Source organism: Rissa tridactyla, chromosome 5, assembly GCF_028500815.1.
Source record: "Rissa tridactyla isolate bRisTri1 chromosome 5, bRisTri1.patW.cur.20221130, whole genome shotgun sequence".
Taxonomy (NCBI): domain Eukaryota; kingdom Metazoa; phylum Chordata; class Aves; order Charadriiformes; family Laridae; genus Rissa; species Rissa tridactyla.
In genome coordinates this window covers 31,084,175-31,104,508 of record NC_071470.1, presented here as the reverse complement: position 1 = coordinate 31,104,508, position 20,334 = coordinate 31,084,175, and the positions used below count along the sequence as shown (strand labels likewise).

The following is a 20,334-nucleotide window of genomic DNA, read 5'->3' as shown; positions in this document are numbered from 1 at the left end:
AGCATGGAGCTTTTGCAGTTCTGGAGTACTTCTAAATAAACTCCTCTTTATGTCGCCTAAGCTTATTTGTTTTGATGTTAACATGGCTTTAATGCCACTCTTTGTTAAACATTAGAAGATGGTTTCTCTGAACCTTTGAAGTTAATTGAAACAGTTTAAGTATGGTTCCTTAATGGTATAAAGGAATTTGTATAGTTTAGCGTGCACAAGAGATGGCTTTTCTCACTTGTCTTGCTTGGCAGGAGTTGGTTCACTTGGTCCTGCAAAGAAACTCACTTACACAAATATTATTACTTTTGCTATTCTTTAACAATAGTACAAGACAATTTTATTAAATAAAAAGGGGACAGACTATGTTGCTGTAGTTAGAGCAGTGAAATTAAGAAATATTTTGAATGGTAAGGATAATATTTTATATTACATGCAAATGTAAATGCAAAATTAGAAATACTACTTGCAAAACTCCATCATGTCCTAATTTCTGATTCCTTGCAAAACTGAAAATACAGTTGAGAGAAATGTCACTGTTTTGGTCCTTCTGACAGAGCCGTTTTCCAATGGATGACTGACTTTATCAGGTATTTTCCTTCTCTGCTGATGTAACAGTATTTCTGTCTAGATGAGAAGATAGACTCTATATTCTATCTGTCTTGTCTGCAAAGTGACAGAAGAAGGAAACAGAAAATAATTGTGTCTATTCTGCTTTCTGTTTCTAAAATGCAGCCTATGTTTTTGTAGTAAAAATATGTTTGGTTTTTTTTCCCCCAGATGTTACCTGTTTGATACAAAAATCAAGACAAAGCACAGACTTTTTTTGGTTTGTGTATGTAGTTGAATTGAGTTCCAGGTGCTGAGGGATTGATGCTTTGTAGCTAAAGTGGAATGTACTTGCCTCTTGTCTCCACAAAGATTCTTGTTCCATGTTAATGAAAATTGTTTTACTTCTGTTGCCTACCCAAACTTGGAGATCTCTATGATAGTACTCATGTGATAGTCACTTCAAGCTTTTTATGCTTCCATCTGAAAATTTATTTTAAAGTTCTGACTTATTTTCAGTTCTTCCAATATGACTTGTGTATTTCATTCCAATTCCATAGGTAATTTTGTTTTAACAATTAATTCTATACAGTTTTCTGAAGTCATGAAATCTAAGCCCATGTAGGTTGCAGAGGTGAAAGAACAGACAATAAATTATATGTATTTTTCTGCTGAGTTGCATGACCTATTTTTTCAGCTAGTGCTGGAGATTTAACATGGACTCTCTCTTCATTGTTATATGCTACTTTTGGGGGCGGGGTAGTGTATTTTATGTAAAAAGGGGTAGTTGAGCTATCCTAAGTAATATTGTATTAATGCTTAAATACCTAGAAAGTGGATTGGAAAAATAAGAACCAGAGAGACTGTAACCAGAAAAAGTGAATCCTAAGAAAAATCCTAATTTATTTCATTTAGAGCTTCATTGAATAAAAAGCTCTGATTCATGTCTGAATTACATTTTCAGGCTTTCACTTCTATTGAATATGTCACAGCACTGAAATTTTTCAGTCTTCTCTAATCTCACTAATTTGTTAATAGATCCACAGATTTACACGTTTTAGGGCATGTCTAGATTAGAGAAATTTGCACTAGTGTAACCATTAGTATAGCAGTGCCTACTTCCCTTCCTAGACTAAATCTTAATAAATAGTATTTGTACATACAAATAGCTACTATAAATACTGTTGATAGCCTTTAGTTCAGGAAGGGAAACTTATGTGTGAAAAGTAATTTTATGTGGTTTTATACATCTCTTCAGCATAATAGGAGGCGTGACAGCTCTCTGTATGTTTTCTTTCCAAGGTCAATGAAGCCTCATGTCATACGGCCTTTATTACATTAGAGCCAGGCATTGGAAACCAACTATACCCTTTGTTACATTTATTTTACGTGGTGACTCAGCTTGTGCAAGGCTGGGATGTTCTTATTAGCCAAAACTCTGCACTTGGGCTTTGCAAGATAGGTAACATGTAAAAGATAAAAGTACTTGAAATAGTGTTGTTTCCAGAGGTGGGGGCCAGTAGGAACCCTTAACTGTAGTTGATTTGCTTCATGAATTGCAGACAATGAGAATGCAAATTGTAATAATGCTTAGATGCAAGATCACTGCTATAGATCGGTTAATCTGCAGCGCCTATGCTCTAGGAATAGCAGAAACCATTATATGTTAATACAATGACCTGTAATTAGCAGATTTCTCCCACTTCCTATCTTGGAAACTGTATGTTCCTGCTGACTGTGGGAATAGTGAGAGTGCGTACACAGCATGCTGGCTGTGGCGGATGTTTTGAGCACTGTGCCATCTAAATCATCACAGGGATGATCAATAGCCCCAGCTAATGTCTGACTTTGGCTATTGATACCTAGATGGTGCTTTACAAAGGGAAAACCTTAAGGTCAAAGGACATATAATAGAAGTACATCATCATTCATGTCCCAGACAGACAGGCGGTGAGATATCTGAGCTGTTGAGAAAGTCTAAGGTAGTTCTTGCCTGCTATTCCCTACAGAGATCAGTTCCACAAAGCTGAAGTCTGTTATTTCCAAATACTTAAGCATAACAGATACTGTGTGCGTGTCTTTTTCCTAAGGTACTACTTTGCTGTAGTTTTTGCTGATTTTTTAGTATTCATCACCTGGAAAGAATTTTCATAAGGAAAAGCATTCTTAAAGTCATTTTTGAAAGGAAGCTGGTGTTCACAATAATAAATAATGTAAAACTGTATTTTAAAAATTAACTAAAGAAGGTAGAGCAAAAAATCCGCAAGGAAATCCAAAATAAAACAAAACTCTGCTGTTTACATTATAAATACAGATGGATTATTTCCTGCAGCATGTATATGACTTATTTTTCAGTTACATTGGCAGCGCATGCTTGTTGTAGCTGTGTTCCACTGTAACATAAATAATTCAGGTTCCTTTAACAGCAGTGGCAAAAGGTCTTTTCTTTAAATTATTTATGTAGCATTTTAGAATGCTTTGTGTTAAGTATACTATTGCTTTCCTCTGCTTGAAGCCATGAGGGTAAAGAATCAATTTGTTTAGAATGGTGTTAGAGGCTACCAGGAATTGCTGGGGGAAATGCTTTCGCTTCCCTTATCCCGAAGTTGCAGAGGAACAATGTGCCGTATAGTAAGACCAATCTGCACCCGGTGGGTTCCAGGACGTTACAGCTGAACTTGGTATGGATTCAGAAGGATGGCTTTTAGTGAATGGCTTGAAGTATTTGATTAAGTGGCACCACAGTGGTTCTTACCAGCTTTATCCAGGTAATGTACTTAGTGATTAACTGGAATATCTTAATTATATGAATTTCTGCACTTCGATGATTACAAGGAGTTATGTCTAGCTTCTCACAATAATAAAACCTATTCATAGGTCTAAAAGTACATACAGATTTTACAAACAAATGCACAGAAAACCATCCTTAATTAATTGTACTCAGATTTACTGCTTTGTATTATTTAAATCAAAACTTTCAAAGCCATCTTATTCTGCATACATTCAAGATTTTAGCTGATTAAATGCGTGTATTTTCTTACATAATGCTGGTTTTGTAAAACAAAACCAAGAACCTCCACAGAATGTGTAAACACTAAAAGATTGTTTTTCTGCGGGATATTTAGAAAACATTGTGTGTCAATTCTCGATTTACAGAAGGTAATAAATGAACCTGAATGAGTTTGCACAGAAAGTAGTGCTTCCTCGCTAGGTATGGTGGTTCTTGAACAGAACAGAAATTTTAGGTCCCTAGGATTCAGGATACTTGATACTTACCTCTTTTTACAGGTAATGCAAGATGCGTTGATGCTTCCACGCACTAAGGAGAAAGGGAGGCAGGCATTAGGAAACTCCACACACTGCTACATCATTCGTGCACCTGAGTTGGCTCCTTTGGCATCCTGGGATTCCCAGTGGCTAATCTTCCTTTTTTAAACACTTAAAAAGAGAGAGGAGGCCACTTTGCACAACAGCCTTGCGGTTAGAACCTTTGAGGGTGGGAATCAGGACTCTACGTTTCCTCTAACGATCATCACAGAGTGATCATTGGATGAAATATGTGACTCGGTTCGAAAGTTTCTGCATTCCTGCTTTTCAAGGTGGGCTGTGTGTACCTAGGAATGCATGAATTGTGAGAGTCAGGAAACCTGACACTGAAGTCTTACATCAGAAACGTTCCTCTGCAAAGGGAGTGGAGCAGGAGTTATGGCGTACGCAGTCTTCATTTAGCATGATTTGGATAAATTGCACACTGTTGTTAGAGTTGGTGGGATTTTTTCCTTCCCATCCGACCTTTCTTTTTCGCTGATTCTAAATGGTCTATCTGCAGTAGGTTGTAGCTGTTTTAATTGCAACTGTTGATACATGTGGTAAAAGTAACTAGAATAACCAAGCCTTTTCTGGGAAACAGCCTTGTTCTGTGTTGTTTTCGGGTTGATAGGTACCCCAGCAGAAATCTATACAGATTTTAAAAGCAAACCAACTGCACTTTTGCTTGAAGGGAAAACAAAGCAGTGTCAGGGTTGAGTATGAGTTCCAATAGTTCTTTCTGAAAAAAATTGGAATTAGCTAAATAAAATCCACTGGAACAGAGACAGTTTACTGTGAATGAGTAATTCCTTAATGCTGCCTTAACACTTTGGACGACCTGTGCCAGGAGCTCTTGAAGTTGTTGAAAATGGAGTCTTATTTTGGTTCATTTGTTTTCATGGGACCTCCAGAGTCTGCAGCATATTAGAGGAACGAGAACCCAGTGTAGTTTAAGAGCAAATGTAACTCTGACAAGCTAGAGAGCGTGAGCAGCTGCTAGCAATTAAAGGTAGTTAGCAGTCACCCACTGGTGTAAACACCCAGAGACTGTAATTGCAGTTTGGTCTTCTTGCCTGCCATAGGGAAATTGAACAGCCGCCACTTGGAGGGAGGAAGGCGAAGCTGACCTGTTAATGACTGCTGTGCCTACCATTTTGTAATCCCTTCTGAGTCCTAAGGCGCTGTGACTTGTGGATTCAGAGCTGAGCATTTTGTGTGGCTACTCTCTAATTTCCCTGTGTCAGCCAAGTAGGTTTAAACGGTTTGGTGTGTGGGATGAGTTTACCTTTCTGAAAAAAGGAAATTTTCATCATTCATCACTGGAGAACACTGGGGATTGAACCCTCTAGGAGTGAGGCGGTATCTGAAACTGTTCCAGATATATCAAGAAGTGGGTGTCTATTTATATCCTGGACTGTAAAATAAAATGTATCCACCTGCAGAGTTAAAGCAACATACTTCAGATAATAAATTTAGATACAATTCTTTTCAGATTCACATTAGCTTCTTTCACAATAGTTTCACTGCGGTGACAGGTATTCTCTAATGAAGCTAACAGTTGACTTAGTTATGCTTTTTCATATGTCTTAAAGAAAAAAAATGAATACATATTTCTTATACGAAAAATTGGCATTATTTGCTGTTTTTAATTAGCTTTGATTAATGTAACGATTAGGCAAAGAAAAATATTTATATACCTCATGTGTTATTATGGTCCTCAAATATTATCCTTGTTGAAAATATAAAGTTACATTTTCATTCCTCCCTAATCTAATTCTGTATCTTTGTCTTATTTTGACTTATTTTTGTCTTAAACAATAGCTTTGCTTACAGAAATTTGTAATAGTTAATTGTTACATCTGAGTAAATATTTCTAAGCTACAGAATACATTTAAAAATGAAGTTTTAAAACTATTTTTTGTTTGTTTTTTTCTTATCTTTATAAATAGCTTTAGTTAGTCCAGGTGATTAAGTGAGGAAAATAAACACCAGTAGAAATGTCTCTGTGAAGAACAGACCATTTCTTACTGGTTGTGAATTCAGTTTTCTCAATCAGTTTACATTTATAGTGAGCTGTATATTTGCTTTTCCATTTGGCATAGAATTATTGAAGATACCATCTATTTTATTTGAAGGTACTGTTTTCTCACATCTATTACTGCTAATTTTTCAAGGAATTGAATGTCTGCTTTACTGTTCTCCCTTTATCACAGAATTATTCAGTTTGGTGTCTCTCCAGTGCAACCTCTCCTGCTCAAAGCAGGGTCCGTTTTGAGACCAGACCAGGTAGCTCAGGGCTTTATTTAGTTGTGTCTTCACAGTTAATTAAACTTCAGATCACCTCTGTGAAGTTGGTATCTGTGAGGAGAACTATACCAATTTTACATTTGTGTAAACTGCGAGATGGAGAGCAGTGATTTGTAAAAGGGCACACAACAAATAAATGACAAGTCTGTGAGTAGAACCCTGTTGTATACAGTTCTCTCTTTTACTTAGAGCAGCTATTTCTTTCACCTTTCCTCTTCTGTGAACAAGCGGTCACTTATGAGTTTTTTGTGGGTACTCTGTTTTATTATATCAATAAAAGATATTGACAAAGATGATCTGGGGTTAATACTTGAAATTATGACATACACGAGGTTGTGTTTTCCTGAATTATTTATGGGCTCTTGTTAATTTGTCTTTCGGAATATAAAAGAAATTCCTGGTTTTTTGAGATCTAGAGAATTCTATCATTTCACAACTTGAGGTTCCCAGCTGCACTATGTTGCTTGCATCTGGGAGGGAGTCACAGACCCTTGTTCCTGTCAGAAACCCTGATAAATTTAGGATCTATGGTTTGATACCTTTACTTTCCACAGATGAGGAAGGCATCCATTACTTAGATCATTTCCCTTGGTATTTTCCTTAGTTGACTCCTTCCCTAAATTTTCTGCATTTAACAGGAATCTCTCACTTCCATGAAAAACTTCAGAGTCCCTGTCTACTGACTGAAGACTCTATGAGATTTTGCTATCTCCTATCATTAAATGGGCTTTTGCCCACTTTCTGGTGAACAGTGGTCTACCTTCCTTGGATAATCTTATAAAGGATTGCAGTCCATGGGGTGAGGAATGTGAGCAGTAAATTTTGTCCAAAATATTTATTTTGTTGAGCAAGAAAAGAGATTTCCTTTTGTGTCTGCTCATTTTGCTTCTGGCAGGGGATTGCCGTTAAGACACTCGTTTAATTTACTTTGCAGTGCAACAGAAGAAAATTGAGAGGTGGTTGGGGCTGCTTTTTCTATGCAGGTCCTCCTAATAAACATGGAGAGGCATATTTTGAAGTCTGCACTACTTTCAGCTTCAGCAGGAGGTGTGATAAATCAAGTAAACAATGCTGAAAAGTAAAAGTGAATAATATTTTATTGACAAGTATGTTTTTTTGTTTTGGTGTTTTTTTTGTTTTTTTTTTTTTTTACAGAGCTGAATAGTACTGATTTAAAAGACTGCATCAGTGAAAACAGCCTCAGCAGCAATGCTAGTCTTCCCAGTGTACAGAGCTGCCGACGACTTCGAGAGAGAAGAGTTGCAAGCTGGGCTGTTTCATTTGAGCGTCTTCTTCAGGATCCTGTTGGTGTTAAATATTTTTCGGTAAGTTTGGAGGAACAGTAAGAGGCCTTTCAAAATACCTGATATTGCTGCAGTAACTTTTCTGTATTTTTTCTCCCTTGACAGTATTCTGACATAGGACAAGAGACAGGCGTTCCTTGTTGCACAGTTGTTATCTGGGCATCTAAGTTTGAACTGGTTCGCATTTGAGTAAGAATTCATAGTAATACACATACTGCCATGCATAGCAAAAGTTTCAGATAAAAATGAGGGCTGTACTTTTCTTTGAATCTGAACTTCTAGACATCTTCCCCATTTTATAAAACAATTACATTTGGTTATATTTGTATCTGTAGCCTTTGAAAAAAGAAAGAGGCAGTAGTTTCAGTGGTTTCCTAAGAACTGGTAATCTGTTCATGTTTGCCTACTGAAATGTTGGATGCCACGTAGAACATTTTTTCAATGATACAGTGGTTTATCTTCCGGCAAAAGGCTTTTAATTACTTCCAAAAAGTATTTCTAAGGTAGCTAACAGCACTGGTTAAAGCTGCAGCTTGCAGGGATGGTGCTGAGTATTTGCAAAAATAAATTAAGCTTCTTCGCAGGACTTTTATGAAGTTGTAAGTATTATCATATCTTTTACGTGTGAGGAAATAAAAGTTTATACACTTTTGCATTGTTGCATTGAAAGTCTGTTGCTGATTCTGAATCACAAGGACATCTTTTGCTGCCCAAATACTTTTCACAAACAGGACCTAAAGAAACCCATGATTTGAGAGATGTAGATTGTTGGAATCTGCAGTAACTCAGACTCCTTTTACTTGATACAAAAGTACATTAAAATATCAAATGATTAATAAGCGGACTTCCATCTTAAATGGTGTGGGGACCCAAAAAACCACATTAACAGTGAAAACCTGTTTGAGGAAACAGAGAAGATGAAAGGAAAATAATGTATCCTGGATATTATATTCCCTGTCTTTCCATTTTTCTTAGTAGAGTAGCCCAAGAGTTATTAGCGGTTCTGCTTAGATAACTGAGATGACTACTCAGACTGAAAGAAAAAATACAATTTTAATCTGATGTTAGAATCCACCTGAAAACTGATATAGTTTGAGGGAGTGCTACTGATAGTTTAGTTGTCTTTTCTCGTTACTTTTGAGACACCAGTAAAACATACACTTAAGAGTGAGTGCCTTAGAGTCTGGCATAAAGCCGAATCATTGAGCCTTTTTAAGTGATAGAATCATAGAATGGTTTATGTTGGAAGGGACCTTAAAGATCGTGTAGTTCCACCTTCCACTAGACAAGGTTGCTCAAAGCCCCATCCCAACCTGGCCTTGAACACTTCCAGGGATGAGGCATCCACAACCTCCCTGCTCCAGTGCCTCACCACCCTCATAGTGAAAAATTTCATCCTAATATCCAATATAAATCTACCTTCTTCCAGTTTTAAGCCAATCGTTAATATTCCTTCAAAGGGAAGCTCAGAAAGCCCATGAACTGCAAAGGCATTCACCTACGACTATCTGAAAGATACAGATTTCTGCCAGTATTCAAGAACAGTGGAACATCAGCATTTTAATTTACAATTGCCTAGTAAGCATCTTTGTGCATTTGGAATTCATCATGCATAGGCCTTTCCTGAGGACAGCTTTGTCACAGAGCAGGATTTACTCTCTAAGAAGAAAAGATTTTGCATGTTTTGCAAATACTCATATTTTGCATAATAGTCTGCTGATTAGAGCAGTCATCCAGGAAGTGAGACTTGATTGCAAGTTCCCTCCTCAAGTGGCTCAAACCAACATCTCCAGCTTCCCAGCCATGTGTGACAACGGTTGGGCTACATAATGTTCCAACTGGGGCACCACTCGGTCTTCCCAACAAAGCTGAAATGTTGTACAGCCAGCTGTGCCCAAATCACGTGGCCAGAAAGAAAGCAGGCAGGAGATTGATGGTAGATTCATAGTGAAGGCACTGAGTGAGGAAGTAAGTAGTTGAGTTCCAGTTCCTGCTCAGTAATTTGATTCTCTTTTAACCTGTAATTACATGTAAAATACGGAAAGGTCCCCTGACTGTTCTCTGGATTGTCTTTTATACCTTTGGTGTCTCAGATTAGGGATCTGAGGAACTTTTAGTTTAAACTGAGAAGGTTGCTAGTGGATTTAGACTCCCTGTATTGTAGTTTATCTCAATTGCTTTCTGATGGTTGGACTCCCTAAACTCTGTCTAAATCTTAAAAGCACAAGTAAGTATTTCTGTGAAGGTTCCTCTTACTGGGACTGCCTTGTATATTAAGGAAGCTTGAGTCTTACCAGCGTGACAGTTGTGTGAAGGTTGTTGCTTGCAGGCTGACTTAAAATGAAATTGCCAATTAAACACTGATACCTAAAGCTCTAAAGTGTAAACAAGCATTGTTCCAATTACATGAATGCCTAGATAATTTTTTTAGAGGACCAAGTTAATTTTTTTTTTAATATCTCTCCCCAATGGTTAAAACGCTTTCAAGGAACATATACTGAGAGAATATTGAATTATACAGATTTCAGTCAGGGACAGTTTTGTGATTGTACAGTTTTCCACTGAATGGAATCCCGGTCTTCATTTGGACCTTTGGATGCTATAATATTAATGTCCTAATTTTTGTATGTTGTACTGGGAGATTATTTTTTTTTTTTCTCTAGGAATGCATTTTCCAAGGAGAACCATGTAACCACATCAGCAGGCAGTGATAAACGATTTTTTGTAGTTGCCATGTGATGCAGAAAGACGCTGTGATGAATACAGAATTGATTACGGGCACTTCTTGATAAACATCTACTCTATTATACTAGTAGAACTGCAATTAAAGACAGCTGGTTAACAGTGTAATTTTTAAATGTAGTTATAAATTATTTAATTTTTTATTAAAACTTTATTCACTAGTTTATGCGCTACTTAACATGCAGTATCAAACTTCGTCTTTGTACATGCAAATGATTTGATTGTAACTTGATGGATTCTTCTAAATTGTATATGTTTAAAAAGAAATGAGAAAGAGGAGAAGCAGTAGGCCTATATTGGGCATGCATTGATTTTTACTTTAGAAGAAAACTGGACTGTGAGACTGACTGAGATGCTACCATTAAGCAAACTTTAATATTCTTATCAAGCATTACAAATTTGTTTTTTGAAATGGCAAGTAATGTCTTTTTATGAGACATTTTGTATTTGTTTATTTTTCCCCTAGGAATTTCTACGTAAAGAATTTAGTGAAGAAAATATTTTATTTTGGCAGGCCTGTGAATATTTTAACCATGTACCTGCACATGATAAAAAAGAGGTAAGTCTATGTGGTATTTCAGTATATGGTGTTGCTTACTAAAAATTGTTACTTCTTCAAAATTATTGAAATTATTGGAGCTGTGCTTGTTCTTTGTACTGTGACTTCAGTGCAGGTTGGCAACACTTCTGTTGAGACCACAGCCAAATCTAGTCAAGTTTACACTGTGGAAATGGTTTCATCTTGCAAGTCCCTCTTTGCTCTTTTGGGGACCATTCAGATTTTTCCCACTTGCTTCTGTCTTTGAACAGTGTATTTTCTGAACACTCTCCTTAAGGGTTTTAAGATCAGTTTGGTGTTTTTTTCATTATTTCCAGAATGTGGATGTTTCAAAGTAAACAAGTTAAAAACAGAGCATGAATGTTTTTAACAGTGAATATCCAAATATATGTTTACATTTTTGTAACTTCTAGAAATTGAAATTTAGAGGATTTATTTAAATAGTAGCTGTTATGTAAAAGGTCTAAAATCTAAAAAAATCCGTTCTCCTTTGTAAGACAGGATTTGATGTGATTTACCTTTATTATTTTCATAGTTTCATTATTTTAAGTTTTATTTTGATGGCAACTTTTACTGCTTAAGAAATATTTTATGAATATTTGTAATATTCAAGGAAAAGCCCTACTTATATGACTAAAACTAACAAAAACTACCAAATGAAAAATGCTTATATATTAAGGAAACTGTGGAGTGGCTGTATATGTTTGTGTGGAATATATCAGTGTAAAAAATACCTGTATAAAAATATGCTTGCAAAGCAAACATACATTTAGCATTTCTTTTCTCTAGCTTTCTTACAGAGCACGGGAGATCTTCAGTAAGTTCTTGTGTAGCAAAGCTACAACCCCAGTTAATATTGATAGCCAGGCACAGTTGGCAGATGATATTCTCAATTCTCCACATCCAGATATGTTCAAGGAACAGCAACTTCAGGTAACCATAAAAAACATTACTGTTGTACTTTTATGTCTATTATCTTTTCCACTGAAGTGCTTTAAAATCTATAAAAGTAGTTTCACATGCTGTATGTTTTACTGTGCATAAAAAGAGAGAAGTCAAGATCATATAGATTCTATTAGCAGAATAGGGAGACACTGTATAATGGAATGTGTCTTGACTTTTTCTGTACATCTGCATATGTATGGAAAAACGATGTTAACTAAAAAAATAATCTGAAAAATGCTATTATTGAAATGAAAGTTTAGTGCAAGTAAATAATGCCATGTGGTCAATAACATTGCATATGGTGTTTGCATCTAGTTGCTTATTCTTTTCTGTAGTGGACAATTGTGCACACAAATAGCATCTAACTTTGGTTAAAGTGGTTTGTAAAATATGTCTGTTGTATTGAAGGAGTCCTTCCCTTGTGCTTTAATAGAACTGTCAAACAAAGAGCTGGTTAAAACTGTTGGTGTCTGAAGATCTTAGAAGTGGATTAATTTTAAATAATTTTTAATGTTTAGAACAGAACAGTTATGTAACAATAGGATACATTTCACATTTTCTGTGGAATTTAAGTTTTTTCTTTTTTCTCCTAAGTAATCTCTTTGGTAACTCCTACCCTAATAATTTATTAGTAGAAATAATTTTGAGATCATGTTATTTAGAAATCAAGGCTGTGGCTTTAACTGCATAAATGAAGCAGGTCACAGTCTTAGTGCAACCTCAGATTGTGTGCTTTTGGGCCATAAGAGCAGGTGGGTATAGTATCTTACTCAATCTGCAAAGTGAAGATAGGAAGGAAGGGCTAACTGCTGGTTTGGTAGCTTCTAGCGTTACAGCTACCCTCCACGCACCTACGAAGGCCTGGGGGTACTGTGGGAACTACCAGCCATGATCTTCCCAGAGATTTTTTTCATGTATTCCTCATCTTGGCTTTGTGGAGCCCGAGCCTGAATTCCTCTTCATCCTCTCCCAGTTTTTTGGTGGAGCAGAAGGTGTTCTTACGAGTCTGGTGGCTGGGCTGATGCAGGTTTTCCTCCTTCTTTGAAAATGCTGTGTCTTTAGGTTGGAGGGCTTATAAAGTGGGTGACAATGCTGATGTGAAGTGCTGCTGTGGGTCTAATCCCAGCCACATGGCCTGTCTGGACCTCACCTGCTTCTCTCAAATTATCAATGCCTCTGTAGTTCTGCCATCAGATCCCTCAGTCAGGCCCGTTCTTCCCACTGAAAAACTAGGTGAAGCAGGATGAGAGTTACTTTTGCCAAAGTAAGCAGCCTTGGAGCTAGGTGCTGGTACAGCTGAGGTACTAATGGTGTGTTGCCTGGCTGAGGTCGGTGCTGGGTGATCAGTTGCCTTGATGGCCCTTAGTATCTTGGTTTCACTAAGTGGTGGTTCTGCAGTAGGTCAGTTTGTGGTCCTGATAGGTGGCATGACCTTAGGAACGCAGAACTCTGGGTGCGTGTAGTTATTGCAACATGCCCACAGACTTCCAACATTCAGCTTGTGGTGGTGACACTGTTTTAATAATGCGAAGGCTCTGGTTTTTGTGGTCTTTCACAAGAGTTTTTTAGATTTCAGCACTGAGCATAGAGTGCAAAGGCGCTGATCTGTGGTGGTTGTCAGATAAGTGTTACATGATGGTGGGGAATAGGGAGTGTTTCTGTAAGGCTGCAGTGGAGTTGCGCAAGTGTGTGTGGGAAAGTGCCTTGGAAAGGACTTCTGAGGGTGTTACCTCTCAAGTACTGCCCATTGGGAAAGCTGCTGGAAGTTGCTTTCTGTCCATAGTCTGACAAATTTGCCCTTGAGCCTGTTGTTAGAGATGCTTTAATGTGACAGTGTGGATGTAGCCAAAATACCTAGTTAGGGTTTCACTGTTTCTTAGAATAGAATAAGAACAAGCATTCTGAGTGTTTCTGGGTGCAAGGCGGTGTAGGTCACTTGAAGATACTAAAATAAGAATAAAAGATCATTTACTTCATGTAGAGTTGTGTAAATGCATGTAAGTTTTTCTACCCTTGTTTATGTGTAAAGTTCAAATTACACTTTTGTAAGCTATATTTCTCATTCTCATTTGTAGGAACAAGAAATAGCATCTGCTAGATTTTTCCAAATGTGTAAATTAATATGATAATAATGCTAAATATAGGAAATTGGGGATGTAGTGTGGGCTAGCAACAGTAGGGCAGATGATGATCATCTCAAGGTAAATTAGTTAAGCTATCATCACACTGTCCAGCAAAATTAAAAGGTTGGAATGTTTTATTGTATTAAGTATATTTAATCTACAGACTTCATCTTTGCAGTAACACTCCTTTGTCTCTTAGTTCTCTGCAATATTTTCCTTTAGTCTTCCTACCTATCATGGAATAACAATTTTATCTTCATTTGGTGCTAGATTCTGTGACAGGAGGCAACTACGAAAAGCTTTGGTTTTCATCCTGAAACTGTATTAAAGTTAGGGTATTAGTGTTAGCTGTGCTGTAGAATCATGTCTTATATTTGGGAGGCACAAATTGCATTTAGCTTAAAATTTTGTGATTTGTTGAGGAAGGTAACCTTCTAAGTTTCATTTTCTTAAAAACTTCAAGGACAGATGAAGTATTTTGTATTTTTCAGTTAGCTTGGGTTTTGCATCTGTGTTGGTGTTCGCAGACTGTACTTAGCATTTTTCCCCAATAACCTTGTATCAGTGTATCTGTGAGTCCTTGAGATTGAGGCATTTTGATTTCTTGTAATTGTTCTGTATTTTACACTGTTTTGGCAATACACAAAAGTATTATTCTTTGAGCTCAACAGAACTCAAGCAATGTTTTGAAGCTACGTGTGTTGTGTGTGCTGAATAATTTGTTGAGCCTTGGCCTGAAGACCATGTGTGCTCTGAAAGTAGTTGTCTCTCTGAATTTTGCCAGCGTACCTGTGGTCAGAGATATTTTTCATAGTGTGAGAGAGAGATTCCCCTTTGTGAGCAGTTTTTCAAGTGGGAAATCTATGACACTGGGTTATCTCTTTGACACTGCATTGAGGGCACATCAGGCCTTGTGCTGAGCCATTTCAGCACATTAAGCTGGCAAAACTAACGCTACAAAAGTATTTTTTCCATAACTTACCGTGTGGAAAACAGCACATTAGAAGGCCCAACAAACATGACAGGTAGCACTTGAGCAGAAATCGGAATATATGTGAGGAAGGCAGGAACGTGGAAGTCAGCATGCAGTTTGAATATTGGTTTTTGTGACTCTGCAGGGTCAAGTTCTCTCTGCGTTATCTTGCTGTTTGCCAGAAAAACTTTGGGCTAATGCTTGTTGAGAACGGTGTCTTGACACAACCTGAAAAATTATTTCGATGTGCAACTGGGCCACTGTGATTTAGTGATGGATTTCCCTGTAGACTTTTGTGAATGCCATAACTAGTTGTGTGGCACATACTGTTCTTCACTTATAGGGAATTTGTCACGTCCAAAGAAGGTGGCATTCATACTGTTTTTTCAGATCAAGTGAACCACTGGAGAAGATACAAAGTAAAAGTATGAATTCACTTAAAACTAAAGGTTTGCAAGAATGGAACAAGAAAGTAAAATACTCTGTTTAGCATTTAATAAAGAAATTCTCTTCCTTTACTTTCATAAATTTAGCTTTGGCTGAATTAGCCTCAGACATTTGCTCCAGGCCTGGTGTAGAGCTGCTTCCTTCCTATGTATTTAAAGATAAATGTTGATCTTGCCCAGAGCAGCCATTTTATGTAAACTGTTCTTTTTCGAGGTCTTGATTTTACAGCACCTTGATTATTGAATCTTCCAAAGATATTGATCTTTTTTTCTTTATGATTGTGCATATAATACTGTAAAGGACTCTTTGCTCTTCCCCACGTCAGTAATTAACCTAGTGTATCTTGTATCATTGCATGGTATTGTGTATTGTGATTGTATAATATTCCTGAGTTTTAGACCATAAACTTTTCTTGCTCACAGCTACCTTAAAACACACTTATGTAATTCAATCCTGTCACATATAGCACTGATATAATAATCTTCAAATAATATTTAAAATGGATAGCTTGCTGTGTGCTTTGCATAGAATGTACAAAGGCATAAATGTAGTAAAAGATGGCTATGAGGATAGTGTTGTCAAAACTCTACAGCTTCTCAGCTTCTCATGCATTTTGCACAAATCATAGCATTTTTCTGAACTTGTGCTAAGGGAATAGATCAAATTATGTTTCACTTTAAATTGGTGCAGTGTACTTAACCAGGTCTAAACAAAATCATGCCTACTGCTGTTTACAGGTTAATGCCCTAAATTTTGCGGGAGTTGGCTGTTGTGAGATAGCTTCATTTTCTTGATGTGTTATTTAAGCTATGTAACCATTATCCACTGCATTTTAATTTCAGATATTTAACCTGATGAAGTTTGATAGCTATACTCGCTTTCTCAAATCCCCCCTGTACCAAGAATGCATCTTAGCTGAAGTAGAAGGTCGACCTCTTCCTGATCCTCAGCGTGTTCCCAGCAGCCCCACTTCTAAACACAGTATCAGTTCAGAGAAGTCCAATATCTCAACACCGAAAAAGGTTACCTTTGTTTTGTTGTTATCTGAAAACTATGTTCTTAAATAATGTTTTTCAAGTTCTTCAGAAGATCAAAGATAACATATAGGAAACAATTAGAATGTTTGTTTAGTGGTGCTGGCAAATATAATTACAAAATCTTTATGCACTCAGGAAAAAACTTATTTTTTTAAAATCTGTACCTTTTAATCAGATTTCTAGCGATTGACTTTCTGAATATAATTTTAAATCTTTGTTATTGTTTAAATATATCTGTACAAATAAAAAATTAGGACTGTTTTAATGCATCAGTTCAGAAGCTTATTTTGATTGAATATTGGAGTTAAGGTGTGGTATCTTAACCTTTGCTCAGAGCAGACATTTTATGAGATGTTATTGGAGAATGCTTAACCTAATCTAACTCATCTTTGCAGAGGATAGTTTTTAAATTTCTTAGCCCCTACTGAACTAAGATAATTCTGTGTAAAACAGATACAGTTCTTAAAAATCAGATCAGAAGTCTTACCGGTCTCCTAACATTATTTAGAGTTTATTTTTTCTTCATGTAGATAATACCACCATAGTATTACATAACTGTATGGGTAAATTATAACTTTGCATTTTTTGTGTCAATCACTACACATCAGCCCATCTGCTATTATGTATTTTTATGACTAGGAATCTTTTTAAAAGTAGCATTTTAAGGAATACTCTAATAATCTAAGAAGAATACTAGCTTGTTAAAAGCAAGTTTAGTTTAATATCAAACATACCTGATGTTTGTATTCTTCAGCACTAACAAATACTTTGATTATACTTGTAAATGTTAAACAATACTTTGTCATTGTCTTTAAATGCAGTTCATGTTCAAGCCTAGCCTAGGAAAAATATCTGAAATACTGAAATGAAATTCTGTGTTTTAAAAGCAAGGCAAGTGTCCTCTTCATGTTAACTTAGGCATTACTGGTGAGCTGTGGAGAGTTCTTTCATATTTGCAGGAGCTTTCTGCGGCTTATTTCCACCTTCCGTTTTGTACTTCCTACCGAGTAGCACATTTCCATCTATATACTTCTTTTTGTTTCCACTGGGTTTTGTTTTTTTTTGATTGCTACAGAGAGGGATGTTGTCGTATATGCTTGAGTGGTATAAAGATGACAGCTAACCTGACCATCACACTCTTGTTTTGGGAAGAAGTGTAGGAAGGTTTATTTTAGATAATACTCTTAGAGCTGTGATCCAACCAATGATTTAATTCTGTTTTGTGGTAGTTAAGTGGCAAATCAAAGTCAGGAAGATCTTTAAATGAAGAGTCAGGAGAGGAGGATACTGAGAAGAAAAAAAGGGGAACATTTTTCTCATGGTCAAGAAGTAAGAGTTTGGGAAAATCACAGAAGAGAAAAGAAAATGGTGATTATCCAAATGGTGAGTATTCACTTTCCACTTTGTTGCAAAGTTGTTTCAACAATAGATGTGACTAATCTCAGTGTGTTTAGTTTGCATCTAAGTGCATCCTTGGGTGTGACAAAGGAAAAGAAACTGTCAAGTCAGAACGCCATAGCGTGGCTAGTATCACTGGAAGTTTTGTGGAAGCAGATCTACAAATAGATAGTTAAAAGTATGAAAATATTTAAATTTGTTTTTATTGACTTGCAAGAGACTTTTTTTCTGCTTTCCAGTAGGCTCTGCATTTTTGTGTGCTAGCAATTGCTTTTTCAAACAGAGGGCCTACTATTTTTGTAGCAAGATGATTTCTTTACAGAGAAGTTCAAGAGCTGTACATGCAAATAGTGCTATAGTTACAGCTATTTAAAAATTCCTCCATCTGCATTATCCTACCTTTCTTTCTTTTCTTAGTACCATACAGGTATGTTCACTTTTGAACACGCTCACTAGTTGTTTCCACCTTTCCTGACTAAAATGGAAAAAGAAGAGTCAGAGTTGTGAAAACCCTTGTAATCTGCTGTTTTGTTACTTAACTGGTTTTGAGAGTTCAAGGAAGAGTACCCCTATGAAAGCACCTGTGCATGGCCTCTAGAGAAAGAGATTAAAGTTTTGCATTAACTCATTCAATTGAGTTAACAATAATAGAGAAATTCCACCAAGGCACCAAATTTGGACCATAATGTGACTGTGGTTTCTTCTTCTCTATTTTCTAGTAAAGGCCCAGACCCACAAAATATCTTTGATCATATGGATAGTTTAAGTGTTCTCATTATAGTCACATGTGAAAAGACATCAGAAGCATTTGCTAAAACTATAGACTTAAAGTTCTGAAAGCAACTAGTAATTGTCTTAGGTTTTAGTTTTCTACCACCATACTTGCACTTTTAAAAATATTTATCTTCTTTCAAAATACCTGGAGATGTAAAATAATTTTTAAATTTTCAAAGACGTTTTAAGATTAATTTTTTTAAATATAAAATCAAATGGGGTTATTGAAGGGCTACATAACCAAGAAATACTTGTTTTGGTTTCCATGCTTCAGTGCACAGTATGAAGATGTGTTTCTTTTTCCTTTAATGAAAAGAATTATTTTTGTGACCAGAGGTGCTAATACTTGAAATAGCTTTCTCTATTATAATAAATAATAAAAATAAGCCTTTTTCTGATCACTGATTCTTTCTACAAACAGATTCTATTCAGTCCAATGGATTGTCATACAGACGGGAATCACAAGGCTCCATGTCATCAACTGCTAGTCTTGACTTGGTAATGGACGGCTCTTTATAATGAAGTGGGGAAGCAGTGAAAACATTGAATTACTAATTTTCTAAGCAGTGTGAAGTAATTTGCTTGAAGTAGTATTTTGAGAAAGGGTCTTTAAGTGATACAGTTAGAGGGCAAGATGTAGTATTAAGCAATTTTAGAATACTAGGAATGTAATAGAGGTTGCATTTGTATATTTCTTCTGATTTTGTCCTTGTAACAGAAAGACATCCTTTGCATCTTGTCTGTCTTAACTTCAGGCACCAGTGAACGTCCAGGATAAAAGTTTGCCTTTCAAAGGGAGCTACTGTAGCTCTTTATAAACAGCTTTTTCCACCTGCCAGTGCTTTGAGGTTCTATTCTGAACAGACACATGCTAAAGCTTTCCATCTGCTTGACCTGTATGCAAGTTGTGTTGTCTGTTGTCCTTCTTTCCCCCGTTTCTTGTAAAGTTGTGAGTTTTGATTCTTGTCATTATGACTTAACTCTTCTCCTAAAATCTGAGAAAAGAGAGGTAGGGAATGTCATTGCACACACTGTGATTTTGTCATAGTATGTAGGAAAATAATCACTGAAGATGCTGTAAGTTCTAAGCATCAAGTTCTACATTTGCAGTGTAAAACTAATGAAATGCCAAATTAAAACACTGCTAATAATAGAATGTAATGTAATACTATAACTATGTTGATATGGAGGAAGACTATTAAAAAGGAAATTTTAAGAAGTTTTTTTGTAGTCTTGATACCCCTCTAACAGACTAGATTCTAGCAACTATGTAATTTTGCCTATGCTAAAATATTGATCAGGGAAGCAAGCATGGCAGTCGTGTTTATTTCTGTTGTGGAAAAGTCTTATCTTCAGAAACAGAAAATGCAAAGCCTCCCTAAAGCAACAACCCCTCTTTTCTCTCCCACTCCAACTGATTAAATCAGAAAGTTACTGTGATTTGGCTGAGAATTAACAAATTAGAGAAGAGAAAAAGCACGATGAGTACCATAAAAGACTGTAGAAAATAGTATTTTTGGTAGCATCCTTTTAAGTTATAAGTGAGCTTTTTGTTAAATTTTCAAAGATACTTTTGATATGTCATATTAGTGTTACTATTCTAGTGTTACTCAAGAATAAAAGTTAATGGTGTGCCCTTTGGCCTTAACCCGTAATATTGTACTTCATGTTCCCTTTAATAAGAAAAAAAGCATGGTCATTAAGTGAATTAGTTTAAAATTTTAATTTCTCTGTGGTGTATTTGTATGTGTAGCATTCAGATGATGTTAAAAGAGGAGGAAATTTTGTTTGAGGAGTCTGGTGTTTAAAGGTGTTCGTCATCACTTAAATGTTGATTCATAATGTGCCAATGGTAATTTTTACATCAGCAGGTCGTTGT

General features: G+C 36.3%; 1 protein-coding gene across 4 annotated transcripts in view; it reads left to right on the top strand.

Moving 5' to 3' along the window:
- The window catches only part of RGS12 (regulator of G protein signaling 12), an 88,905-nt gene that overhangs the window by 45,136 nt on the left and 23,435 nt on the right, over positions 1–20,334 (top strand). For all 4 annotated transcript variants that reach the window (XM_054203239.1, XM_054203237.1, XM_054203236.1 and 1 more), the window contains 6 exons: positions 7,309–7,478; positions 10,666–10,758; positions 11,548–11,691; positions 16,089–16,268; positions 17,513–17,666; positions 18,877–18,953. In XM_054203239.1, the coding sequence (XP_054059214.1) occupies positions 7,309–7,478; positions 10,666–10,758; positions 11,548–11,691; positions 16,089–16,268; positions 17,513–17,666; positions 18,877–18,953 (818 nt within the window). The remainder of the gene's footprint in view (positions 1–7,308; positions 7,479–10,665; positions 10,759–11,547; positions 11,692–16,088; positions 16,269–17,512; positions 17,667–18,876; positions 18,954–20,334) is intronic.